Source organism: Tursiops truncatus, chromosome 12, assembly GCF_011762595.2.
Source record: "Tursiops truncatus isolate mTurTru1 chromosome 12, mTurTru1.mat.Y, whole genome shotgun sequence".
In the NCBI taxonomy this organism is placed as follows: Eukaryota; Metazoa; Chordata; class Mammalia; order Artiodactyla; family Delphinidae; genus Tursiops; species Tursiops truncatus.
In genome coordinates, this window is record NC_047045.1 from 46,361,547 (window position 1) to 46,389,479 (window position 27,933).

At 37.6% G+C, this 27,933-nt stretch overlaps 1 protein-coding gene and 1 long non-coding RNA gene across 4 annotated transcripts in view; one reads left to right on the top strand and one right to left on the bottom strand.

The window, feature by feature from the left end:
* Positions 1 to 4,115: 4,115 nt before the first annotated feature.
* On the bottom strand, positions 4,116 to 17,391 carry GPRC6A (G protein-coupled receptor class C group 6 member A). Its single transcript, XM_004332689.4, is given in 7 exon segments — positions 4,116 to 4,502; positions 11,141 to 11,401; positions 11,404 to 11,672; positions 11,675 to 11,978; positions 14,362 to 14,507; positions 14,510 to 14,661; positions 17,088 to 17,391. Coding segments are annotated over 7 exon segments (1,563 nt in total). The 5' UTR covers positions 17,282 to 17,391; the 3' UTR covers positions 4,116 to 4,265.
* Positions 5,455 to 27,933, top strand: part of LOC141276017 (uncharacterized) — a 45,579-nt gene continuing 23,100 nt past the window's right edge. For 2 of the 3 annotated variants that reach the window (XR_012324795.1, XR_012324796.1), the window contains exons 1-3: positions 5,455 to 5,605; positions 6,892 to 6,968; positions 8,855 to 9,015. This is a non-coding gene — a long non-coding RNA (uncharacterized lncRNA). Of the gene's footprint in view, positions 5,606 to 6,891; positions 6,969 to 8,854; positions 9,016 to 10,037; positions 10,771 to 27,933 lie in introns of those variants that run through there. The other variant, XR_012324794.1, reaches the window with a different exon arrangement.

A 27,933-nucleotide genomic window follows, 5' to 3' on the forward strand; every position in this document is an offset into this window, starting at 1 on the left:
TATATAGTATGTATACAAAAATTATACTATTCTGCAACTGGTTTCCATCATTCACAATAGATGGCAGGGCCTTTTAGTTGCTGTTCGTATAAACTTACTTCACTTTTTCAAGTGGCTGAACAGTCTTTTATTGAACAAATGTACCATAATTTATTTAATGAATTCTTTATAGACATTTAACTTGTTTGAAGTTAAAATTTTTTTATTCTTATAAGGATTTTTACAAGGAATATCATGTATTTCTATGTAGTTGAGAATTTATTTCTGAGGTCTAAATGTTCTATCAGGAGAATTGCTAAGTCAGAGACTGTCTTCAGTTGTGATAGATACTGACAAACCAGGTGTTCTAAATTACTGTTTCATCTACAGAATATAATAATTCCTATTTCCAAACTAGTAAATTTAACAAATTTTGAAGGTCCAAGAATATCTTTTTCTACTTGAGTAAGCACTGTGTGGAACATACCCTTTCCTCTTGTTCTGTATGTGTTTTGACTGACCCACTGGAGAAACAGGTTTATGATTCTAACCTGATACTTGGATGGCTGTAAGATTATTTAATGTATCTCCTTAAAAGTTTAAACATTTTAGGTCAAAGGCATGAAAATAAGTGTTGATATACAACTCTGGAAACCTTTTCTCTCCCTAATTTGCAGTGTATATGGATTTGTATGGTATAGCAGCTAGTTGGGCTGTCTGAATTCACTTCAACTTGGCCACCAAAAAGCTGTGGACCTTAGGCAAGACACTTAATCTTACTGTTCCTTAAATTCCTCCTTGGTAATAGTTACTGACCTCACAAGATTGTTATGAAAACAAATAACAACTATGATGAGGATAGTAATAATATTTTCGAATAGTGATGTATAGCTTTCAGAACACATTAACGTGCATTCTCTCTGTAGATCTTTATAGTAACCTTATATGGTAGACAGAACAAGCATTGTTATCATCATTTTTTCACATAAGAAAACTAAGGCACAGTTAAGATGTGGTAACAATATCAAGGAACGTTTCTTTGACAAGTTAATGTTACTACCAAGGACAAGGAAACACTTACATAAGAGTTCCTGGCAAATAGTTTCAGGCACTGCTGTGTACATATGGCATTTCTTCAACGTTCCTGAGGATGTTTACAATGAGGAAAAGACCAGTCTGTGACCAACTGTTTTCCCTCCGCTTTTCCCACCAAAACTCTTTGTATACAGTTATAGGGAAAAGTTTAATTACCAGAAAATAGAAATATGTGTGTGATTTAGAAATGTGTACATGATAAAAGTACTGTGAGTTATTAGACAGCCATTGCCTTTGTATAGCAATTCGCCTCACCCATGCCCAGTGGAAATGAAATAGGCAAGTTTCCTCTTGCCTCGGTCACCACTGGAAGCCTTGGTTATGCATCTAACTTGTACTTCTGTTTTCTCAACTTCCACTAGAGCTTCATTACAAGCGCTGATTTGGGGCCTTGCACGCTAGGTTATTAGGGGTAGCCCCAGAACTCAGTACACACTGGCTCTTAAAGGAGAACAGGAAAAGGACCCTCTCTCATGTGTCTTAGAAGCATGATTTGTCATTTTCTTGAAGTCTGACCTAACTGATCTCAGATCTTGTTGGTTTCTACTACCTCCTTGAAATATGTATGGGTGTTTCCATCAGAAAGGAAGCCTTGTCCCTCTTTTCATGGTTGTCAGTCCCTTCCGTTTAGTCCCTAAAAGCCCCACTCAGTTATCTGTCATCCTATCATCTCCCCCACATTTAGTGTCTCCCCTACAAAGTCTGGAGATGTCTTGGTAACGGTTAAAAGTAGCACTTCTTGCAGAAATTATAATAGGGAATCCTCTCTGTATTCAATAATAAAATGAGTCACAGCATGGTTTAAAAAATCCAGCGTGAGTTACGGTGTTTAGCAGAGTGCTGGGTTCACAATGTAGTTGTGAGGATGATAGTGATGATAACGAAGACAATGATGAAAGTTTGAGAACGCAGAAGGATGGCTCCGTTTCTGTGTTTCAAGGAAAAAGTACCTTACTTAACTAAAATTTATGACAGGGAAAATTAGAATAAGATAGTGGCTTAAAGCATTTCTATGTTCATTCTTTCGTTGAACACATACATTTTGAGGGCCTATTATATGCCAGGCACTGTTGCAATTACTGGGGCCACAGTAAGGAATGAAATACAAAATTCCATGCTCTCAGAGGCCTTCTGTTCTAGTTGACAAGATTGACAATAAACAAAATAAAAATAAGCAAAATGTCCAGAATGCTAGATAGTGATAAGTGCTAAGGAGAAAAACTAAAGACAGGAGGGTATAGAAGGAGTATTAGGTTGACAATGCAATTTTAAATAATGTGACCAGGGAAGGCCTCCCTGAGATGGTGACATTTTAGGAAAGACAGAAAGGAAGTGAGAACGTGTACCATGTGGACATCAGAGAAGATTATTATAGGCAAAGGAAACAGCAGGTAAAAGGCCTTGAGCTAGGAGAAGGGAAGACATGTATGGAAGATTGAGAAAGCCCGTGGGGTTGTAGGAAGGTAGTGGGAGATGAGGTCAGGGAGGTGCTGGTGACAGGTAATGTATGGTGTTTAAAGACACTGGCTTTTCCTCTGAGAGAAATAGGATGTATGGGGAGGGTTCTGAGCAGAGCATGATATTTTACAGGATTACTCAGGCTTCTGTCTTAAGAACAGACTGAAGGGGCTAAGAGTGGAAGCAAGGAGCAGTTAGAAACCTACTATCTGAATCTGGGTGAGAGGTGATCCTAGCTTGGAGTGGGGTGGTAGCAACAGAGTAGAGGACAAAAGTGTCAGATTCTGGACTCATTTTGAAAGTATAACTTAGGATGGATATGAAGTGTGACAGAAAGAGAAGTGACAAGGATCCCACCATATTTTTCTGTGAGCAGCTAGGAGAAGGGAGTTTCCATTTATTGCAATGGGGGTAGCTTTTGGAACTCAGTTTTGGAGATAATTAGTTAAGATGACTACCAGACACCCAGGTAGAGATGTCAGTCAGTCAATTGTATATTTACTTGAGTTGAAATTCAGAAGATAAAAGTCTGGGAGTCATCTGCCTTCTATATAGTGACATTATTTAAATGCCTGGATGAGATCACTAAGGAAAAGTGCAGACCAGTAAGAGGAGCAGTTCTGAGCTCTGGGCCCACCAATATTTATAGGCAATAAGAATGGTAAAGAAACAGCAAAGGAGACTGAGAAGTAGTGCCCAGAAACAGAGGAAGAAAACCAAGGGAGTGTGCTGTTGTGGAAGCAAATAAAGAAGGGAGAATAATTAGCCAGTAAGTGAAGTAAGATGATGTTTGTATTTATTAACTAGAGAGAAAGAATTTTGATGGACTGAAAAGAGTTCAAAAGAATGATGGGAGGAGTGATATTGAGGCCAGTGAATATATTCAACTTTTCCAAGGAGTTTTGCAGTAAAGAGAAATAGAGGAATGGGTAGTATATGGAGGGGAAAGTGGGGGGTCAATGGAGTTCTTCGGTTTTTTTCTTAAGACGGGAGGAAAAACAGCATGTTTGTATCACTGTTTAAATAACACAGAAAATACTTGAGGGTGCAGAAGAGAGTGGAGAATTGCCAGAGCAATGTCCTTAAGTAAGTAAAAGGGGTTGGGATTCAGAGGTCAACTGGAGGAGCTGACCTTGGCTAGGGGCATAGACAGTCCATCCACAGTGCCAGATGGAAAGCAGGGATACAGGCACAGATGTGGTGGCAGCAGAACACTGGAGTTCTCTTTTGATTGTCTCAGTTTTGTTAGTCAAATAGGAAGCAGGGTCCACTGAAAGTGAAGATGGGGAAGATGTGTTGGAGTCAAAGGAGAGAAAAGAAAGTATAAAAAGCCATCTAAGAAGGTGGACAGATTATGGGCTAGGGTAATAGTCTGATTGCCCAATAGCATTTAGGACCCACTGGAGGTTAGAGATCATGAATTTTAAATGAGAACAGTCAGCAAGGTAGGTGGGGTTTTTTTCTTTTTCTTTTTTGCTTGTTTGTTTTTGCCAAGTTCAGCTACATGGGGGCTATACTGATTAGTTTAATATAACCAGGATTATACTTCGGTCCAATGAATAAGATGAAGAGAGAGATGGGCAAGGAAATTGAGTGGTGTGTACAAGGGAGTGATATACAAGTTGACTGGAATTTAAGGAGGGAAGTTGGGGACAGAGAACAGGCAGTAGGACCACTGGAGGTCCTGGCGGGGTCAAGGACTTTCGCAGTTGAAGTACCAATTGATTTGAATGCTACAAAGCAGCCAACAGCAAAATTACCTTAAGATTCCTGAACTCATTTTTTGTTTCTTGGTCTGTGACAATGAAGACATCATTCTTCAGGTCGTATTGTGCCATCCTGGCAATAGTCATGTGGCTGTTGATCTTCCAGAGCACAACATCATATCCAGTATTCATATCTCCATGGGCATCAAAATGAAATGAACTCCCTCCATCTGTGAACATCACATTTTTCAGTACATCAAGTAACTATGAACAATAAAAACAGAAGCAAAGACTGATATAAATATTGTAAGTGTATCCATTATCCCAACTGTAACACTGCCTTACAGGAATATCACTTAAAAATTAGAAAAAGGACATTCTGGATCAGTGAGTGTGGTAATTAGTTGAGAAGGTGCTTAACTACTAGGCCACAATTTGAGAAATGTTGAGAATTTCTGCCAAAGGCTTGCTCTGTGAATTTGAGAAAGCAAGTTAATGTTTATGGAGGTAGCTTCTCTAGCCTACAAAATTGAAATCTGACCATCTTTACTTTCTCCACGTTGCAGAATTAATGGGTCCTCTGGGGCAGATGCCTGGGCTCTAATTCTGGTTCCATATTTCATTAGTGGTGTGATCTTGGCAGTTACAATTTCTTTCTAGGCCACAGTTGAGGTAAATGAAACCTACTTAATATGATTATTATAAGAATTAAATGTAATTATGGATGTAAGCACTTTAGCCCAGTATATGGCACAGATTAAAGGTTAATAGAGATTAGCTTAATACCGTTAAGTACCTGTTATTGGCTAATAGGGATGTTCTGCAAATAAATAAAAATACTTTGCATCTACCAACTAATAAAGTCACCTGACATTCATACATTACATGCTAATACTCAAATCTGTGATGCCCTTTTACTCCATAACAACTCAGCAAAGCAAGCTGAGCAGGGATCGTCTTCCTCTTTTCTCAGAGGAGGGCCCCAGCCAAGGAGTGAAGGACCTTATCTGAGGATACACATCTTGACTTTCATTATGAAGTCTTGCCATTGCACCTAACAATATATTCATTTAAATTCTCCTCATTGTTTTTTTCCTTCTGACTCAAAGCAATCACCCCTGTGCCATTTGGAGTTATGGAAGGCAGGAAATTCGTCCTTTCCTTCTAGAGTCACAATCAGCCTGGGCCTTTGGCCAAGTCTGAGTAGGTAATCCAAGCCAGTAGCTGTCATGCTCACCAGCCCCAAAATGAAGGCTGAGGGGACAGAGCTACAGACCTGGGCAACAGTCCGGTAACAACAGCACCCTGCTCTTGGGGTTTGTACTGAGGGGCGTCCCTACCTGAGAAGTTTAATTGGTGAGCCCAAGGTAACTGCTAGTGTCTGCCTTCTAAGTCCATACTCATTTGGTGGGATGTGTAGATCTTCTCATCTCCAATGGTTTTCAAGTCTGTTTCAGTAATGGAAAGTATAGTAAAGTGATCTCTAAATTCTATTTCCAATTTAGTTCAGAAAATGATTTTTTTTAACTTGAGAAGAAATATAATGAAAAAGTACTTTTCTTGTTACCCAGTTTGTTCAGTGAGAACTTGTATGCAATATAGCTAGAACAGAAAATGTTTTACTGACAAATGAGGCAGCCGTATTGAGCTTGTGCTGCAGGAGAAGAATACTGGACTGGGAGGGAGGAAAACATTTGAGTTCTGGCTCCACGGTCCCGTGCATCTATATCTGTGATGTTTATGTGGCTTTTGTTGGGTGCAAAATCTATGGAACAAGGCTGAAATTATTCTATTTGAATAGAGTTATTCTTATTCTATTTCTTCCTAGTTAATCTTTTTTTAAAAAATATTTATTTATTTGTTTGTCTGGCTGTGCCGGGTCTTAGTTGTGGCATGTGGGATCTTTGGTGCCTCGTGCAGGATCTTCATTGCGGCATGTGGACTCTTAGTTGCGGTGTGTGGGATCTAGTTCCCTGGCCAGGTATCGAACCCGGGCCCCCTGCATTGGGAGCGTGGAGTCTTAACTACTGGACCACCAGGGAAGTCCCTTAGTTAACCTTTTATGAATGTTTCTTTCCTTCAGTTTTTTTCCCCTTTGGCAAATAGAATATAAGAAAATCAAATTGTATTTTAAGTAAATATATTAGCTACAGTAGTCATGTCAATAACCAAATATCACTTTAGCAAAATCTCTAAGCATGTATATTGATTTTATTATATGTCCTCACAGGTTTCTTAGTTCTTTTAATCAATTCAAATTAATTAGTATTGCTTTAAAGAAGCAGGATGTCAGATCTAAGGTGGTAGAATTAACTGACAAAATCTTATTCCAGCAATTTCCTGGAACAAAAAATATGGAGGGAACAAAAATAGAACAAGTAAAGCCCTACCTTCAATGTTCCCATCTCTACCTGTGTATTGATTTTTCTTCTGTTCCTTCCTTAAGCAATATACACACGTAAGCCCCAGGAACTTAGTTGTTTAGAGAGCATATCCTCTTCCATTCTTTTGTTTGAACTATAATTTCTACCAGTTTTTTCCTCCATTTAATCAGGTTTTACAGGGTAAATTTCTGACACATATACGTTCTGTAAATAATGATAACATTGTATGATGTAAATAAACTAGCACAATTCCATGTTTGTTCTTACAGGAAAGAGGGTGGAGGCAAACAAAACAGTACATTCATCACTTGTTAAATATTCTATCGAACATTTGCTCTGGATTAAGGTAATTTTGAACATTAATGCTTACAGTTATTAAGCTATTTAAGGCCTTTTCCATCCATTGTTTGTTTATTTTTCATCAAGACTCTGAAACTCATGATAACTTGACTCTAAAATATTTAGAGAGTAGGATTTGCATCTCCATGATTATATAATTCACCTCTGTATGGTAATGACCTGTTTCTGAGAACACGAGGTCAGGAGACCACTCCAATTAAGCTGCTGTGGTTGATGCTGTTTTCCATGTCCCCAGCCTCTCTGCTGTCCACTACATCTCCGTAAGTGAGCTGTGCTTGTGAAAAGAGGTATCTATGTGAGCGAATTAGAGACTAGCAAGGAAGCAGCCTTGCATCTCTGTCTGGTACCCAACCTATGTCTTTTTCTTTTGTAAACTTTTCCATGGTGTAGCAAAAACGCACATGACTAAGGCTGGGACAGTTTCACTGCTAACTCTATGAGTGCCCACGGGCCAGACCCTTATGGCTGAGGTCCCCTCCATCTCTAAACTGCTGCAATTCTCAGTCACCAGTAACACTTCTTCTTGCCAGTTCTTTAGGACGAAGTGTAATGAACAAGAATCGGTGGCTCTACCATAATATTTAAAGATTAGAGATGATGTGTGTCAATGCTTAGTATAGTAGGCCTTAAAAATTATTAGTTATTATTTTCCTCATTGCTCCACAATCGTTCCCTTTTTGTCCTCATGTCTCTTCTGACTTTTGGACCACTACACTTGAATGTCTCATAAGTTCTTCACATTCAACATGTCCAAAATGGAATGCTTAATACTTCTTCTCGCTTCTGGACCTTCACTTTTCTCTGTGTTTCCATCTCAATAAATGGCACCAGTTGCCCAAATTTAGAATCATTTGCGACATCTTTGCTTTTCTCTGTCATTCTTTACATCCAATCTATCTCCAAATACTCTTCGTCTTTCCTCTTAAGTATATGCCTCTCCATCCTCATTGTCACACCCTTAGTACCTGTAGCACTTATACCTGAAGTATAAGGCATCCTTATTGTATGCCTGGATTACCAAACTGGTCTTTCTCTGTCTAGTCTTGTGTTCCTCTAGTCAATTACATTGCAGTAGGAATACTATTTCTACAATGGAAAGCAGGTCACATCACTCTTCTGTCTAAAACTAGCTTTAATTGGCTCCCCTTTGCTCTCTCAAGTCCAAACCTTTAAACATAGCTTGCAGACTTTCTATTGAAAGGATGGTCTTTGTACCAGCAATATCAGCATCACCTGAGAGATTGTTAGAAGTGCAGACTTTCAGGTTCCCCACACTGGAACTACTGAATTAGCATCAGCATGATAATCATATTACCAGGTAATCAAGTTTGAGACGCTCTGATTGATAAGGCCCTGATGATGGATGCTTCACTAGCCCTCCACTCTCATTTGCCTGTAATTTCCACAAAAGACTCCAGTTCTATGGCACTACTTTCTGATCCCTGAAGATGCCATGCTTTCTCTCTCTGTGACTTTGCTGGGGAATTTCTGTCCTGCTTAACTCCTACCCATCTATCATATTCACCAGAGATGTCATGATCTTTGGAGAATGTTCTCTGAATTGCTAATGCTGGATTAGTTTCCTCAATTATATGCTTCTCTACCATCTTGTATTTATATGAAACATCGTAATGCATTATTCTGCACTGTGATCAGCTCCTTAATTGTTTGATTGTTTACTCCTCTAGACACATGACTCCTTTAGGGAGAGAATTGTCTTGTTCTCCATAATATTTTCAGCACTCAACACAATGGCTGGAACATTGAGACACCCAACAAATATTTGCCAAATAATTGTGTAAAGAGTAGTTTGACTATTATACATTCTCTCATCCCACATACATCACTCACTACCTTGTATATCATCCACAGTAGAGGAAAACAAAAAAGAAAACCAAAATCACTATTCGCAACAAGGAGGTGGTATTCTCATACACATCTGAGGAACATAAAAAAAATCTGTTGAGATAAAACAAGTATGACTGTGCTATCCCTGAATACTGCTCACAGACATCACCAAATGTGGAGCCAAGGTAAGGATTATCCTCAAATATTGGAAAAAACTAACTCCTGTAAAGTTATTTGAACCTAAAATCATTCAGAAAGTATTATTTAAATATTAGTGAATTTTGCCAGGGGACAAAATAATTTTTAGGAATATACCTTTGATTAGTGACCCTAAATGTTGCTGATCTTTTAAATTTAATGTCTATGGAGATTTCTTCCTAAAAAGACAATTGTTTGCATTATTTGTCCAATTAATTCTGGCATAGACATGGCTCACTTGTGATCAAAGGAGTAAGGCACTCCCCTATTCTTCCTTTCCAGTCTGTTTCTGTTTGTTCTGGATTACTATGCTTCCGGGGTGGGGGGCAATAAACAATGACCCCAGGTTCCTAGTGTTTAAATAAAACATTTTAGAAGATCTGCTTCAATTATACTTTCTCGAGATTTTTCCTCAGAATGTTTGAGACTTACTCCTGACTTAAAATACTTTCCCAGAGGATAAATAGCTATTGCTATTTGTACTTCTCTTCTCTTATGAGTCTTTTTATAGCTCCTCCCCTTTATCCCATCTGTCTCTGATTGTCTATTTTCTCTCCATTACTCTTTCTCAACCTCTCATTCTTAAAATTCCATGTAGTGGTTTCATTATGTTGGTCCACTTAACTTAGATTTTTTTTTTTTTTTTTTTTAAACCAATCCCTCATTAAAGTTTTACATTACAAAGAGTATGCTTTCAAACAGTTATCTTAAAATCACTAGACAGGGCTTCCCTGGTGGCGCAGTGGTTGAGAGTCCGCCTGCCGATGCAGGGGACACGGGTTCGTGTCCCGGTCCGGGAAGATCCCACATGCTGCGGAGCGGCTGGGCCCGTGAGCCATGGCCACTGAGCCTGTGCGTCCAGAGCCTGTGCTCCGCAATGGGAGAGGCCACAACAGTAAAAATCACTAGACATATAAATGTGTGTGTGTGTGTGTGTATACACACATATTTTAAAGAGAGTTTTAATTAAAAGTAAAAATTCTAATCTCTAGTCTTACCTCTTCATTAGGTTTTTCTTGCCTTGCATTTACAAGGTGAAAACTTGTTTTAAAATGAGCAACTTAAAACACCCTATGACCATCACATGATTCACCCAGATGTAAGCTGATCACTTGGAGCTTGTGTTTGTGGGTGTTTAAAGTAAGAATGACAAAAGTAGAAACAGCTTGCCATGGACATTCACTTATGTGATCAGAAGAATTGGATCTTATTCCCTTTTACCTTTTTTCCCTAACAAATGTAAAATAAATATCTTTTTTGGAACATGATTCTGCCTTAAGACAGACAGGTTTGGCTTTGAATACACATTAGTGAGAAATTTGTTTCTAATGAGTAAAATTTATCATATAAAGCAGCAGTTTGCTTTTAAATGCCTTGTTTATGAACATTTTAAAAACACAATGGAAAAATTTCACTAAATAGGGCCATATTATGCTTTAATTAGAGTTTCTACAAACTAATCAAAGAGAAGAAAGGGAAAGACTTCTTTTACACAATTAGTGGTTCATTTAAACCTGAGATATCATAGGACTTGTTACGACTGACCTAACAACATTCATTTGAAGAAGACTGGAGTCCTAGGGAGACTGCCCTAAGTAAGAGTCATAACTGGAGGCATTAGGACTATAACCACCAGAGATACCATGAAAACCAGAGGGTATGGAGTCAGAAGACCCAGACGAGAGTCATATTTCTGGTACTTTCAGCTTTAGTTTCTTTATGCATAATATTTAGCAATAATAAAAGGGATCATTAAACATGCCTGGTCTTGTGTTTGTTAAGAGCATCAAAAGAGATAATCATTTGAAGCTTTGAAAAACTGCAAGATCAGATACAAATACATAAACCAAAGGAAAAGAGCACTATCAACAGAGTCTTCTTGGAAATTAAAAGAACACGACTTTGGTGGGTCAGAGTAGGAGGTGAAGGTAAAATAAAAACTCTATTATTCTTAAGAACAAAGAACTAGTGATAGAAATTCAGGTTATTCAAACACTGCAAGTATCTACTTATAAAAGGAATACAGTTAAGAGCAGTTTATATAAATATTGCAGATTAAAGAAAGGAGAGAAATGATGGTAGGGGAATTTTCTCAGATATGTGAGTTGGTACCTCCCATGGTTGGAAGGCATTGGGGTTCTGACTGTCTCGAGCTTGGCACAGATCCCAAATGGCATAATCAAGGGCAAACACTGCTAGCTGAATACTGTGAATAAGTCCCGGCTCAGTGTAATCTCACAGGAAGTCATTTCTCAGCGAGAAGTTCCTTTCTATATCCTCGTTAGCCTTGTAGGACAAAGTCCCCTGAGAATAGTTGGAAATGCATTGACTCAGATCACTGTCCTTAGTATATGCACAGGCAGAGCCTTGAGCGTGGCATATTCATTTAAGGGCTTGTTATTATCACTGGGAAACATATGCAGATTTTGAAGAAAGGAATGGAAAGAGGACATATTCCTTCTTCTAAAGGTAAACCCCACAACTTTGCCAATCCTTTTAACCTTAGGAATGGCGGTGATCTTGGTGGCCGTTGACCAGTTATCGCTAGCAATCCAGAACTTATTTATATTCCTTTCAATGGCTTTACTGAAGAGATTGAAAACATGGAGCTGACTCAGAAATACCACAACGACATTAACCTGGCTTCTGCTATGATTCTCTCAAGTGTCTGACTGATCCTGACTTCAATGGTATTATCTGAGAGGAAGGCTGGGAGAACTTCTCTGAAGGCTATGTACACATTATTTGTTGAGGTCTGAATTGCAAAAGTGTTGAAAGCCAGTCGTCCATAGTCATCATCTGTGGTTAGGATGCCAATCCAGTTCCATCCACATTTCTGAATCAGGTGGGCCATTGCTTTAGTCTAGTAGAAGTCACTGGGCACAGTCTGTAAAAATGAAGGAAAGCGAATTTTGTCACTTAGGGTTTCTGCAGTTGATTCATAACTCACCTGGAAATGGACAGAAACTTTTAGTTACGGTGTTGATGAGCTGCAGGTGGCTATTCATAGTAGATATTCTTCTCTTTGATTTCTGTGAGTTTCCATAACATTTTCTAAATTCTTTGATCCTTTCCATCCTTCCCCTTCAATGAACTACTTTATAAATGGCTTAAATCACGATACTTAGTACCTGGTGACTGTTGAGGGTCATTGCTTTTCAATCATTTGGTACTGTGTATAGTATAAGCCCTTCAAGGGTTTAGGCTCTATCTTAAATCTCCATCTACACTCCTATATCCATTTATATCTATCTTATGTCTCAGGCCAGGGCCAATAGTGGATATTTTTTAAATACTTAGAGATAAATATGGGAAAATGCAGCCAGTCAAATAAGCAAAATGAATTTTCAGACACCTAGTTTGTTCAAAATGTGTATAAATGACAACTTTGATGATTTTTATTCTAGGTAAAATAAATCATCCAGACAAATAATCATCTGTCCAGGGGTCAGCAAACTTTCTTCTGTAAAGGACCAGATGTAAAATATTTTAAGCTTTGTTGGTCATGTGTGGTCTCTGTCATATATTATTTTTGTATTTTTTGTTACAACCTTTAAAAAATTTAAAAATCATGCTTAGCTTGACATCTCAAGAGCTTGAGAGCCACATTTGACCCACAGGCTATACATTCAATAGTTTTCGGACTCCTAATCTACTCAAAAGAGCAGCAGCATTTTAGGAGACCTCCCTAATGTGTGCAAAGTTTTGCCTAATTTACAGCTTTGGTGATTTTATTCTAGGGAGGGTTATTACCTTCCACAGCTGCAATTGCACTGTGCCACTTCTTCAGTGATTTTTTTTTTTTTTTTACTATTTACAGCAGCTACATGGTATGGGGGAAAGACAATAGGCTTTGGAGTCAAACAAACTGTTAGAATCCTGACTCCAATAAATTTGGCAAAGTTAGTTAACACTTCTTTCCCTGTGAAACAACAGGATTCTTGTGAAGACTGAAGGAGAAGTTTTAAATGGATAGTGGCACACAGTGGACATTCACTAAACCTTAATTCCCTTCCCAGTACCTGACATAACTATACTCACCTTCACTGTGCCGCCAGGCTTCTGCAAAATCCGTGTTACCACAGAGAGTCCCCTCTCCTATTGTGTGGTCTATCATGGAAATTACATTTTCACATTAAACAACCATTGTTAAAAATAGTCTACTTTTCTTACTTGTCACTTAACTAACTTTATACATAGTCTAGAAATTTTGAGCCAAAGCCTTATCTCTGAGATATTTGGGGGAATAGTTCTTTTTGTTTTGTTTTGTTTTGGACTTAAACTTTTCATTATCAACTTCTCTAAGCTATAATATAATGGAACTCTCAGAGTCTTATATGGGTATATGCACTTACTTAGTCTAGCTCCAGAAAGTTATATATTTTGAATTCTTATGTACTTATATTATACATGTATATATTTCTATCTGTTCACTTCTATCAGATGGTGATTTCTTGATAATCTGACTATAAGCCTTTTCTAACATTTTGCTTCTAATCTTCCTTGATCTTAGAAAGTATGACCTAGTGAGTTACAGAGTGATGTGATATGAAGATTAATTCGTTCAAAATCAAAGCCAAGAGAGCTTGCTTGACTCTGAGTAATGTGCAAGGACTTAGTGCAGGGCTGTCTAATACACACTTTGGTCTTTCAGAGACCATTTTGCTTACTTCCTGGTTAATGGTTTGCATTATAGGAAGCTCAGTAGTTCACAGTCTCTGCTCAAAGCCTTTCCATCATACTCAGAACAAAGTGCAAACCATACCACAGCTTACAAGATGCTATATGACCCGGCCCTTACCCCTCTCTACAAATGCATCTCTTACTCTGCTCCTTTCTGCTCAAACTGACCTAACTATACTGACCTTTTGTTATTCTTTGGACATTTCAACTTTGTACTTACTGCTTTCTCAGCCTAGGTACTCTCCTCTTGACTGTCCCTTTTCATTCAAGTTTCAGGCTAAACGTCACCTCCTTGAGAGTCTTCTTTGACTTCCACACCCCTTTACCCCTCACTTCCCCTGCAGTTTTCTTCATGGTACCTGACTGATGTTATTTTAGAAACAAGGCAGTTGAGGTGATCAGAAGTTTCTGTCTTATCCAAATCACACTGAAAACTGTCAGAAACTAGACCTGACAGATCGAGGGATGACTACTCCCTTAGTGCTTTGATCACTATGCTATCCATAATAGGGCACATCCTTTTTTTTTTACTGAAGAGAAAGAAAGGTTAAAATAAAAGCATCTCCCCCACTCGTTTCCCAGATTACCCTGATCCTTTCATGATAAAGAATATGATCAAACCCAAAGTATGGAGGTAGAACAAAACCCACCTGTGGCATGAGCTGTAAATTCAACATCCGGAAGACAGCCATGGTTATTTCTGTGTAGCCAGCACCTATGACAGCCTTAACCCTTGGCGTGTATCTGGAATAGTCACACTTAAACTCCACGATTTCTCTGGAGCAGTTGAACTTAGAAACCTCAGAGCAGCTGCCATTTCCTCTGTGACATCTATGCAAGTGTCATAGATTTCATACCCTAGTTTGACTCCAGATAATAGTGTTGAATTATTGATCATCTCAATGCTGTATATCATGGCAAGAGTTTGAAGAAAATTTGATATTTCAAAGCTGTTGAGAAACAAGTTTTTTTGAAATTAGAACATAACTCTTCTACAGACATGATGATATCCTATTTTATTCTCATTTCTGCCGTATAATAGACAATTTATGAATTGGTGACACTTACCTCTTGAAGGATCTAAACTTTATTTATTTAAAAATAGTTTTTGATGGAAACCTTTCTCAAGAGTATATAAGGGGACCTCCCTGGCAGTGCAGTGGTTAAGACTCCGTGCTTCCAATACAGGGGGCACGGGTTCGATCCCTGTTTGGGCAACTAAGATCCCACATGCTGCGCGGCCGAAAATAAAAAATAAAAAAAAAAAAGAGTATATAGGAACCCACAGTTTCTCAAATGGAGTCTACAGAACAGGATTTAACCTTTTCGTGGTTAATTTCAGGATCATTTTGAATATTCAGTTTAGTATTCTACAGTATGATGATGTTTTTGTAGTTAGATGTCAGCATTTTATTGCTGTCCAAGAATCTGCTTTTATAGACTCTCCCTTTTTTTTACTTTTGTGATGCTAATCTATTGTGGTTGGAAACCAGACGAATAAGACTCTTAAGAATGACTTATAAAACAGGCTCTGGGTAAACGCACAATAGCTTTCTCCTAGACAACATGCACTATTTCAGTTCCAAGGCATAGATATTTCCCCTTTAGTGGGTTTTTCCAGTTGGTTTCTGGACTTGTGATTATTCCAGAGCATTGAGTTGTGTAATTACTGATTTACTGTTAAGTTTATTTCACCCACCACTCTATACAGAAGGTTACAAACAGTGCCTAATACAGAGTAAGAATTCAATAAATACTTTTTGAATGAATAAAAGGGGATATTGTTGTTCAGGGTTTTGATATTTTCAAGTTTCTTTTAATTCATTTAGTTATGATAAATTAAATAATATTTGGATAATGCTGTTTGTCATTACAGACTATCTCAATGTGAAGTTTGGCAATGAACATTAAATGTTTAATTTAAAGAAAGAAACAAAGAAGAAAGGTTAAAGTAATGAATTGTCTGGCAAATAAAATGTGTAATATTTTCAGAGTCCCCCACATGTTAGCTCCATGAGAGTCTGAACCCCTTTGGTGTTTACCTCAGGATCCCCCCATGCCTAGAATGCGACCTAGGTAATGTAGGCATTTAATAAATAGTTGTTCAATGTTGAATGAATACTGTTTCTCCCAAGGAGTGACAGTAAAGCAAAATGATGTTCAGTGACTTTCTTTTTCCAGAATAAATTTGCTTATTAGACCAAATGATTTTTTTTTTATCATTTTCCATCCTTATTTGTTGGCCTATGATTGTAGGCCTTAAATCTGCAGTGCCTATTTAGTGCTCTGAAAAATCCTCATTAACTATTTCGGGGTGTTCGCTGGTATTCCTGATAATCAATGATTAAGATGACAGTAGCTCAAAATACCCAACTTAATGCCAGGAAGGAACCTTAGAGTGATGTGGGATCACATTTCACCTGAAAGCATTCATAGAGGGCATGCTAAACACTTTGTGATTAAAAAAAGAAAAAAAAAGGAGGGGAAAAGAGGAGATTAAATTTATATACAAAAGTATCAAGATAGAAATCAGGATTTGAGAGTTAGAAGGAAGCACTGGGATCACATTGCTATAGCAACAGAAGCTGATGCTGCCTGTCTTTAAAAGTTATCCAGGCCCTTATTTTACAGAAGAGAAAAATCAGAAGCTGAAACTCAGAGAGTTTAAATGATTTGCCTAAATCTACAAAATTACTTTGTCACCAAACTGAAATTAGAATTCAAATAGCCTGTTCTCCTTAAAGAAAACCATCTGTAGTATCCTCCATCCAGCTTTATTTTTCTATAATACTCCGTGACAAATGTCTCTTCTGTAGTCAAGCTTTCACGATATAAAGTGTTCATCAAGGAAGAAGGAACACTCTGAGTTGAAGTAGGGTTCTTAATTCATTATGAAAGAATTAGACGATTTCAAGAATGAAATAAATACAGTGTTGACAAAAATGTTAGTATGGAGAAAAATTTTAAGTGCAGTCTATTTTCAACAAAGAATTAAATAAAGATCCATGTTTGAAACAACCCACATTTGTGGGTGATAGGAATATAATTGTGCTATTTATGCTTGTAGTGGACAGGCTACTGTGTCTTATTGGTTTTCTCCTGTGACTTCAGGGGTTATTCTTTATAGGCAAAATCCAAATAAATATATTAATGGGAAGCATTCATTGCCTCTGTACTTGGAGGTTGATTATACATATAGCGCTAATATATCTTTCTTGTAAGGAAGAATAGCAAGACTTAGCTTTATGCAACTTAAAAATATATGAGTTTAAATTTTGTTAAAATAATTTAGATGTTAACACAAGTAAACATTTACATGCCCTAATCTCACTGCATAATCTTGAAATCTAAATGTGTTCTCTGAAGCTTTACTCACCCAACACACTTCTGGATTTCTGGCCATCTGGGGTAGCCTTCTGAGGACAGCATTTTTTCATGAATGGCAAACAAACCTCCCATCATGATATGCCCTGGAGAAGTGGCAGCCACAAAGTCACCAGGGGTCTGGCAAGGCTGGGAAGTAGCAAAAATAATCACAAAACAGGTAATCAGTACTATCAGTAGTGCCATGTTTCTATCTCATTTGCTCACTTCTTGCGAGTTCTGAGGAATCATTGAGCTCACAGAGTGCCAGCAACATCATTCTTATTTCACCTGTAAACACCATATAACGTATTAGATAGTGTTAAGGGCCAGAAACACTCAGTGTTCACATCCTTGATGACAGTCAAAACAGTTCTTCACCAATAAGAATATAGCAGACTTTCTCACACTCGGTTGTTGATGTGTGATGGCAGTAATGCCAGGTAAAGCTGATAGAATTAGAAACACAGCTCCTCACTGTGAAAGCATCTTTTACTCAACTGACATGTCAAAGGCTTTGAGTCATGCTGGCATTTCTTTTGAAGTAAGATATAGAATCTTCAAGAGGGAGCAGTTTGGGAAAGTTTTCCCTCTTCAGAAATGGACAGTTTGGGGACTTCCCTGGTGGCACAGTGGTTAAGAACCCGCCTGCCAAGGCAGGGGACACAGGTTCGAGCTCTGGTCCGGCAAGTTCCCACATGCCGTGGAGCAACTAAGCCCGTGTGCCACAACTACTGAGCCTGCGCTCTAGAGCCCGCGAGCCACAGCTACTGAGCCCACGTGCCACAGCTGCTGAAGTTTGCGTGCCTAGAGCCCGTGCTCCGCAACAAAAGCCACCACTGTGAGAAGCCCGCGCACCACAATGAAGAGTAGCCCCTGCTCACTGCACCTAGAGAAAGCCCATGTGCAGCAACGAAGACCCAACGAGCCAAAAAATAAAAATAAATTTTAAAAGTAATAAATTAAAAAAATTCTGAAAAATTAAAAAAAACAAAAAGAAATGGACAGTTTTGCATTTTCCAAGGTATCACATTCAAGGCACAAAAGCTGAAAAGTAGCTTATAAACTGTTTAGAAAAATAGAAAAGCTCTATGTAAAAAATGAATTTCAGTTATATTTAGGCATTTATCACTATGAGTTCACATGTGTTAGAAATAAGTAGTTTCTGTGGTGATGGGCAAAACTAAACATGAGATGAAACTTGTCTGATGTAGTAGTATTTTGCTTTGAACAAGAAAGTTCTGTCATAGATCATTGACGTTTCCACACTATTTGTGGATTCTATTTTTATACATTTGGAACTCTTCAGGCTACATGTTCTCAGTGCTTCAGAATCTGAACTAACATGACTTTGTGGATATCTTATAGAATTTAACAGAAGATAGATAAGCCTCAGTAACTGGCACTATCAAGAAGTTAAAAAATTTTAAATTTACTTTTTAAAATCAGTCTTTTTCAAACATTGGTTTAAGGAGGAATATATCATGGGCAAGCAATTCTAAATCTAATACATCCAGTTTATTTGATGGGTAGCAGATACATTTAAAAGAATTTCAGAAAATAAAAGAGTCCAGTGGCAATTATGATATTTTTCATCATTGAAATTATCCTTAGGTTCCATTGACGTGTGGAGCTGTGCCAGCTGAAGGGTGGAGAAGTCACAGCCCTTCACACGGTGTCACATGTTTCCTTAAGTCTTACCATTTTTACTAGCGGCCAGAATTCCTCTTAGGATCCAATCCAGTGAACTTCAGTTGTCCAGAAAGTTTAATATACAGGAGTCTGAAGACTCTTCAGATGTTTAGCAATTGCATTTTACCTAATTAATCTTTATTATTCATTTGTGTATGTGTGCAATTGGCTAAATTTATGTTTTCATGAATTTAGTTATTTTGCTCAGATATCTCCAAGATCTGCTATGATTATAAGTTCAAAGATGATTTTGGTAAAAATATACTAAAAAATAAGAAATTCAGATAATTGTCTATCAAAAGTATATAATAGTTATTAAGCAACTCAGAATGATTCGGAAGATATGACCCTCATGTGACCATATTGCTCAGACCTGACATTTATTTGAAAAATCAGTGACAAAAGTTATGCCCATGATCTCTTAGGATGTAATTTTAACAATATTTAGGGTCTTTGTTATCTGACTTTCTTATTTTTTTTATTTTTATTTTTTTTAGAAGATGTTGGGGGTAGGAGTTTATTAATTAATTAATTTATTTTTGCTGTGTTGGGTCTTCGTTTCTGTGCGAGGGCTTTCTCTAGTTGTGGCAAGCAGGGGCCACTCTTCATTGTGGTGCGCGGGCCTCTCACTATCGCAGCCTCTCTTGTTGCGGAGCATAGGCTCCAGACGCGCAGGCTCAGTAGTTGTGGCTCACGGGCCTAGTTGCTCCGTGGCATGTGGGATCCTCCCAGACCAGGGCTTGAACCCGTGTCCCCTGCATTAGCAGGCAGATTCTCAACCACTGCGCCACCAGGGAAGCCCCTGACTTTCTTATTTTAATAAATATAATCTAAGTTGGAAAATCTATTTCTATAAAGGAGCCTTCTGAAAGTAGGAAAACAAAAGTTTTCAAAAGCCTTTGTCCTGTAAAATTCAGTGTCATGTGGCAGAAAGTGCTCAAGCTTCAGAAGCTGACAGACTGGGTGACCATGAATGTGACCATGAATGAGTTACAGAACTTTTCTGAGCAAGAATTTTCTCATATATAAAATAGGTAAGATACTCTATCTCATGGATATGTTTTGAAACTTGAGCTGACTTGATTTGTAAAGCTCCTATATTCTAGTTGGCACTCAATAAGTAGCTCCTGTCTTAATCCATCAGGGCTACTATCACAAAAATACCATATACTTGGTGGCCTGTAATCAACAAACATTTATTTCTCACAGTACTGGAGACTGGGAAGTCCAAGATCATGGCGCTGGCAGATTCAGTGTCTGCCGAGAGCCTGCTATAAACCTCACACGGTGGAAACGACAAGGGAGCTTTTTCAAGGTTGCTTTTATAAAGGCGCAAATCCATTTGGGAGGGCTCTGCCCTCCTGACCTAATCACTTCCCAAAGGCCCCACCTCCTAATACAATCAGCTTTGGGCTTAGGTTTCAACATCTGAATTTTGGGAGGGCATAAACATTCAGAACGTAGCAGTTCCCTCCTTCCCCTTCCCAAAATCAAACTGAAAGTTATTAATTCCTAAATTTGGAATGCTTTCCACAATTGGTTAAATCATTGTTCAGAGCTCTTTCTCAAACATCTTAAATGCATGCCTGGTAGAAATGATGATGTTTATAATTGAACCATTAGCTGGTTATTGTCTCCCTAAAATATAAATCCATTACTGAGTTCAGGGTGAAGGAAGATACAGAGTATATTAATTTCTTCAGAATTTCACTGGACACGTTATCCTCATTGTTGTAGTTTCTATTATTATCAAGATTTGATTTTGGACCAGGGACAAAACTTTTAGCCATCATTTTTAATCTACAGTTACTGTACATTTTCTGCAATTTACAAAGACTTAAAAATGACAACAATAAGTCTTACTATTTCAAAAGATTTTTTTTTTAGCCTTAACTGTTTCTGAAAGACAAAAACTGGAAGAAGTTTTGAGAGATGAATTACTGATGGCAGTAGCTTTCTCCTCCTTTTGATCTCAAGGTTCTATATTTTTTTGTGACTATCTTTATATGAAGAGATATCTGCCTAATATTATTTAAAGGGAATAGTACAGAAGTGATAGCACTACCCAAGTAATTCTTATAAAGACACCATTGCCCTGTTGGGACAAGTATAGTAAGGGATGTAAAATCAACGAGTAAGGGTACTTTGCTATATCATTAGTTTGTAGCACTTCGATGGGATGACTTACTACAGCCCCAGTAAGCTAATCTGAGCTACAGTAGTCACTAGATATGATCAGCATCTTAGATGGCCTATTACTATTATCATTCACTTGCAAAAATCAAATTATCAATTAATATGATGCTTAAGCAGCATTGAATGCTAGAGGGATACCATTGTTCTGTAAGTCACAAAGTTCAGCAAACTTCAGCTAGAGGTAGAATTAGATGGCAGAGGCCTAAATCCCCAGTGGACCCAGTTGGCTGCATAGCTAAGTAATTGATTTTGTTTAGTTGGGTTTCAAATATATCAATAATTTTAGAGTTGGTTCTTAAGAATTTTATAAAACAATTGAGTCAAGTTTTGGTTGTCTTGCAATCTTTCCTCTTTTGGGTCCCCTGTTCCCCTGTACGTACTCAGCTTGTCTCAGTATTCCATCACTGTGTACTCCACATTGAATTGTCAGTTATCACGGCAACACTTCTGCTCCATCATACCCTGTCTGCTGTACTCCTGTCTGTAACTGAAATTTCTCTCCTAGCACTTTTTTATGTAATATATAGTTTTAGCATTAGGGAATTAATTTTCTTTAATGTTCAACATAGAGGATATTATCCTACTCAGGTCATCCTAGGATGTCTATGGATGGACTTCATAAAAGTCTGTGAATCCCTTAAAATTGCATAAAAAGTTTGAGTGAACATGCATATATGGGTTTTTCTGGGGAGAGCATTCAGTGCTTTTATCAGATTATCAGAGTCTGTTTCCCCCAGAGAAGTTAAGCACTACTGTCTATTATGACTAACTTGAGCCTTGCTTCCCAGGAAACACAGGAATGTTTCCTGAGATAATGATCCTGCCTTTATTGTTACCTATTTGTAATTCAAATCATCCCCACTAATCTTCCACCAACAACTTCATCATTTGTTTGATACCCATTCATCATTTAACACCACCAGTCAAAAGACCCACAAAGTACTTCTCATCCATCGCAAAGCAGAGCACAACTAGCTCACCACCCTAAGAAGACCAGGCCTCCTTACCTTACTTGCCACAAAATGAAGGGAAGGATTGTTGTTTTCCAGTGAAGTTAAGCAGCAGAAACAGTCTATACTGTTTCATTAGTTCAGAACAGAACAGGCCAAATGTTCATTTTTCAAAGCTATTTTCATTTTATTTTTTTCTACCAATCATGCAAAAAATGCTATCATTAAAATAATTATTTTGTTGTAATTTGAGGGTGTGTGTGTGTTTCCCTCTTAAGAGGAGAACTTTAATAATTTAGGTTACCATTTAGATCTACCTTTCATAATCTCACATGGAATGGTAATGTAGCATTTCATCATCTTCTCTTTTAGCTCTGATATTACTCTTCCAGTTATAAAAGTACTTCTGTCACCCAGCTCATCCCTAATTGTAAAATAGGCAAGGAGATCAAAATCCCAAAGGATTTGCCTCAGTATCCAATCATTGCCTCAACTTCTTTTTATGTATTAATTGAATCTCAAATGTCAAATTATATTTTATCTTCAGTGGAGTTATAAAAAAGTTAAAAGGCTTTCATCTTTTGTATAAGTTACACATGCTTTAAAGCCATTTTCAATATCAAGCTAAACTGGAAAAACAAATCTGCTGAATCACTACTTTCATGCTGTTGATACAATTAGTTGATTGAGTGAACATCTCACTTTTCGGTATTTTTTTTTTTTTTTTTTTTTTTTTTGTGGTACGCGGGCCTCTCACCATTGTGGAGCACAGGCTCCGGATGCACAGGCTCAGCGGCCATGGCTCACGGGCCCAGCTGCTCCGCCGCATGTGGGATCTTCCCGGACCGGGGCACGAACCCATGTCCCCTGCATCGGCAGGCGGAGTCTCAACCACTGCGCCACGAGGAAAGCCCTACTTTTCAGTTTTTTGATGTGTACATACATAGTCCAAGACAAGTGCTTAGCTCTCTTTTCTCTATGGTAAATAAATAATGCATAATTTATAGAATAAATTTTCTTCAGGAATTGGCAAACTGTGCTCCTGTATCCCCACATTCCTTAATAAGTATTCTGCATACAACAGATGCTTATGTTGGTGAGAAACCTACTCCTTCTTAGGTTACTGTGTTGAGCTCAAAGTTGAAAAAGTCTAAAGATAATCTTTTTTTTACCCTACAGATGTTGATACTAGAGTATTTTCAACCTGTTTGTATTTGGGTTTTGGCTTTAACTGTCACTTCCTTAGAGAACTTATTCATTTTCTTCACAGCATTTATTAATATCTCTCACAGTTAGTTATTTGTTTACTGCCCATCTGCTCCATTATATTTTAAAACTCTATAAAGATAGAGATTATGTCCATAGGGTTACTTGGCTATATCCAGTATCTTTTACAGGGCCTAGCACATGGTAGACACTCAATAACAAGCTTTTGGACAAATGAATGAGTACATTGGAACAGCACAAAAATGGGTGGCTACAGTTTAGACTGCCCTTCTTGGCTGGGTGCGTGTAACTTTAGGAACCTGCAGCACCCAGAGGAACTCTGAAAGCCGAATATTGGTAAATCCCACTCACAAGCTAAAAGCAGAAACTCCAAGTTCACATTGGTTTTCTCTGGTTTGTGATCTCAGAAGGAAGATTTGTTTGGGGAATCAGTGAGACCTGCTCCCCTATTTATTCATTCTCCACCCTCCACTCCTAACGAGGTGGAATAGTAAGCACCTGGCTGATTATAGCTCCAACAGACTGTTCATGACCTGTTATTTGTTTTCAACATACTCCATCGGGTTCACAGTTCACATTGTGAATGTCACATGTCTGTGTTTTAAGGATAAATAACTTTTTATATGTGCTTCACATGCAGCAGTTTGTTTCACAGGCCAAAGTAAATGATAAGTAATTAGACAACAAACTCAGAAACTCTGTCATATGAACAGGTTATTAGTGGAAAAACTGCAAGATTGCTCAGGAATGGGAGTATTTCCCTTTATAGGTTTCACATCAATATAGGCAGAAATAAAGAGGTTGGTGAGTTTGAGTGGGAAATAAGACATTATGTAAGAGACAAGCTCAGCTCTTCTCCCTTGAGAGTCCAGATAATCAACAGATTTAATCCCTCAAACAAAGGCAGACAAATTTGCTTAAACCAGGTTGGTGAATTATTGCAGATCTGGCTGCTTCAGCTGGCAAGCAATCACTGAAGGGTTTTTTCAAAGTTTACTTATAGAAAGAGATAACAGAGCTATTGAAAACAAACAGGTAAAATCTCCTCTGTTATGATTACAAAAGACAATGTAACAGGTAACTTATTTAGAAAGATAACAATATACTTATGACTGCTGTATAGAATCCTAGTTGGTTAGACTCAATTGACCAGCATCATTTAGCTCTTTGAATCCATCAATTTGTCCTCAAATACTGTAGAAATAAATGTATATAATTCTTTAAATCTGTAAAGTAGAGAATGAGAGTTAGAAACAAGAAATAAAGTTGAATCATAAACATATGTGTGCTGATAGACTATTATCCATTGCCTGAGGTACTATCAAAGGTAAACTGATTATGTATCAGTTCAGTGCTTTTGAGGAAATGTAGAGAGAACTTGGATCATTTATACTTGCAATTCTGATCTAAGGCATGCTTTATCTAAATTAGCCTCAGTGCCTGAAAATTGATCAAAGTTACTTTTCATTTGTCTGTAGATTCTTTCCTTTCTTGGTAAAGAGGCGTATTAAGCCACGCCTATAGTGTATTCATATTCAGTAGATACTTACTGCTATGTCTCTGGCATAGGTGCTGGAAAAACAGAAGTGAACAAAACAGAAAAAAAATCCATCCCTCATGAGGCTTACATTCTAATAAAGGAGGCAAATAATTATACAAAATGTATGTTTTATAATATATTGGAAGGTAGTAAGAAGGTTATAAAGAAGAATGAAGCAGTGAAGGGACATAGGAAGTTCCAGAGTCAGTCTGGAATTTTGGTCAGGCAAGTTGGTTATTCAAGGGCTTGCTGAAAGATAACATTTGAGCGAAGATTTGAAGAAGGTGAGGGAGAGAAGCCTATGGATATGGGAGGGAAGAGTGATCCAGGTAGAGGAGTACAAAGGCCTGAAGAGGGAGCACCCAGAATAGCGAGGGGGCCAGTGCATTTGGAGTAAAGGGAGCAAAGAGGAGGGTAGCAAGAGATAAATCAGAGAAATGACAGGGACCATATATGAGGGGCTTGCAAATCATTGCAAGGACTTTGGTTTTAAATGAGAAGTTATCGGAAGGTTTTGAGTAGTAGAGTGATATATCTTGATTTACATTTTTCTTAGATCACTTCATTGCTTTTTCATTTTCTTTTTTTTTTTTAATTTTTTTTGGAGTATAGTTGATTGACAATGTTGTGTTACCTGGTTTACATTTTTAAAGGGTCAGTTTGTCTCTGTGTTGAGAGTAGATTGGAAGCAAGTTGGTAGCCGTTGCAATAATTTAGGCAAGATGAGGCTGGCTCTGATGAGTCTGGTAGCAGCAGAGAAAGTAGTCAAATTCTGGACGTATTTAAAAAGTAGAGCCAGCAGATTCGTTGACATCATTACTTAGAAAAATGGCCAGCTCTAAAATATTTTTTTCATTTCTCAGTTTCCATTATATAGCTACGCTAAGGACGCTGGTATAGATTCAGGAAGTCAAATTACTTGGCTATAGAGACTATATTTTGAAGTAGATAAGTGTTCAAGAAAAACTACATAATATTTCTCAATATTTTGTACCATTATTATATTTATCCTAAGATATTCAATAAAATGGTATAAAAGATAAAATGCAAACAGTTTGTCTTTTCTCTTACTAAGTATATAGTAAATATTATTTTTAATGAGGTGTGGCCGAAACATTTATTTTGACCTTCATGGTTCTGTCTTTGTGTTTACCTAACAATAACAGAATATGTCCATCTCGGAAAATGCAAAAGATCAAACATTTGGCTTCAAAGACAGTAAAGGGAAAACAGGAAAAGAATAATAGTTGAATTTTTCAACTTTTGAACTCTGTCACTATCTCTTACTTAGTGTGTTTTCACACTTCGCTTTCATGCTTAGTTTAAAACCACTGTAACTTGCTTTAGTAAACAAGTGATGATAAAAGCATTTTCTTATGATTATGAAGTAAGCAAAAAATTTAAACTCCACTTAACAAAATACCTTTCAGGAGAGATAAGAAAAGCAAAACACTGATGAGTTACAATTTCAGTGAATGATAGAATGCTAGTAAGAGAGGTGTCCTAGTTTGGGTGCTAGGAAAATCTGAGAGGATTTTATGTGAGCTATGAGAGGAAAAGAAAAAATTCAATCTCTAGGTCAAGGTTTCCCAAACCTCCTTAAGATGTTAATTGTTGTCCTTTGATAAAAGGATTTTTTATTTAATAAAGTAGGAAACATTGGGTTAAACTAAGTAGTCATATCCCCCCTAGCCCACCACCGCAGCCCAGGTCTCTGATTTCTCAGCCTTTATTTACCTTAGAGAGATATAGCCACATGGAGGTATCTTTTACAAAACGCATGTGCTAAGTGCTTTGTCCATTTGAAAATGGGATTTGTCCCTTTTTTTTTTTTTACTGATTTGAAGGGGTTCTTTATAAATTCTGCTAGACATATGAATTAAAATTGTTTTCTAACACTGTATATCTTGTCTTCTCAAACCTCTCTCCATTGTTATTCTCTGAGGTATCAGAGAAAAATAATGTCCCATTTAGGTTAGAATGATAAGTCCAAGGAAAGAACTTCATGGGTAAATCAGGAAGGGATTGTTCTTTTGTTACTAAACTGGAAGTTTCCATAGATGCCAACAAAACCCCACAATGAAACTGAAGCTGCAGTTTCATTTGAATGCTGTATTTTGGGCCCTGAGGGAAATAATATTTGCTAGTTTCACTTCATCTTTAGGATATTTAGTCAGAATTGACTCCTAGGATAAAACATAGACAGGCCATCAGTAAATACCTTAAGCTGAGGTACGACCAACAGTGCACATGTTTAAGTTAAGTTTCTCTTTTAATATCTTATTAGGCAGAAAATAAGCAAAACATGAGCCAACTAAGGCGGAGCTGAAATTCTGTCTCCACCATCAAATACTTGAATGAACCTAGCTAAGTAACTTAATTTCTCAGATCCCTTATCTGTAAACAGGGCTAATAATACCAACCTCCTAGGGTTGCTATGAGGATTAAATAATACCAAGTATGAAAAGCACCTAATTTAGCACCTGGCACCAGTAGTTGCTAAATAGGTATTATTAGTGAAAGGAGAAGGAGTCAGACTCTAGTATTTTCGGCATGTGGATTAATGCAAGCACTAACTCTTCATTTCTATTTTGTAATCCACTCCCAAAGCACTGGGTCCAAAATTGAGGTGAGACATTGATTTAGAGTCACTAGGCAGCCTCGAGGCAAGAGACTGACCCCTGCAGTGAGAGGGCCTTTCTCCAGAAGCTCCAGAGTTCATATTCTAGGCTGAATCCAATCTTTTTTATGGTTACATTGAAAACTTCAAGAAGTTATTTGTAAATTTTGAGAAAAATTTTCCATTAAGAAGAGATTTTGTAATATAATAGGGAAGTTCTTTATTCATAGGCCTATTTTTTTTTTTTTTAAGTCAGGCACAAGGCTTGTGACAACCTAGAAAAATATTGTTCAACATCCCCACCTACTGGTAACTCTAAATAATATTATTCAACTGGTGAAAGAACTGAAAATTCCTAGTTTTAAAGATATGAAGTACTACTAATAATGATTAATGTGTACTGAGCACTTATAAGGTCTTGGAGACTTTCTCAAAAGTTTTATGATATGGTAAATCACAGAATAATAAACTGTTTTGGATTGAGTCAATATAACCTAATGAAGCAATAATAATTTTCAGCGTTACCACTGGGCAAGAGAACGAATCACTGACTCAATCCAAAGCAGGATCTTGGGTCCATGTCATCTTAGGTGTACAAGATTGCAACAGCCTTCTAAACGGCTCTCTGCCTCCA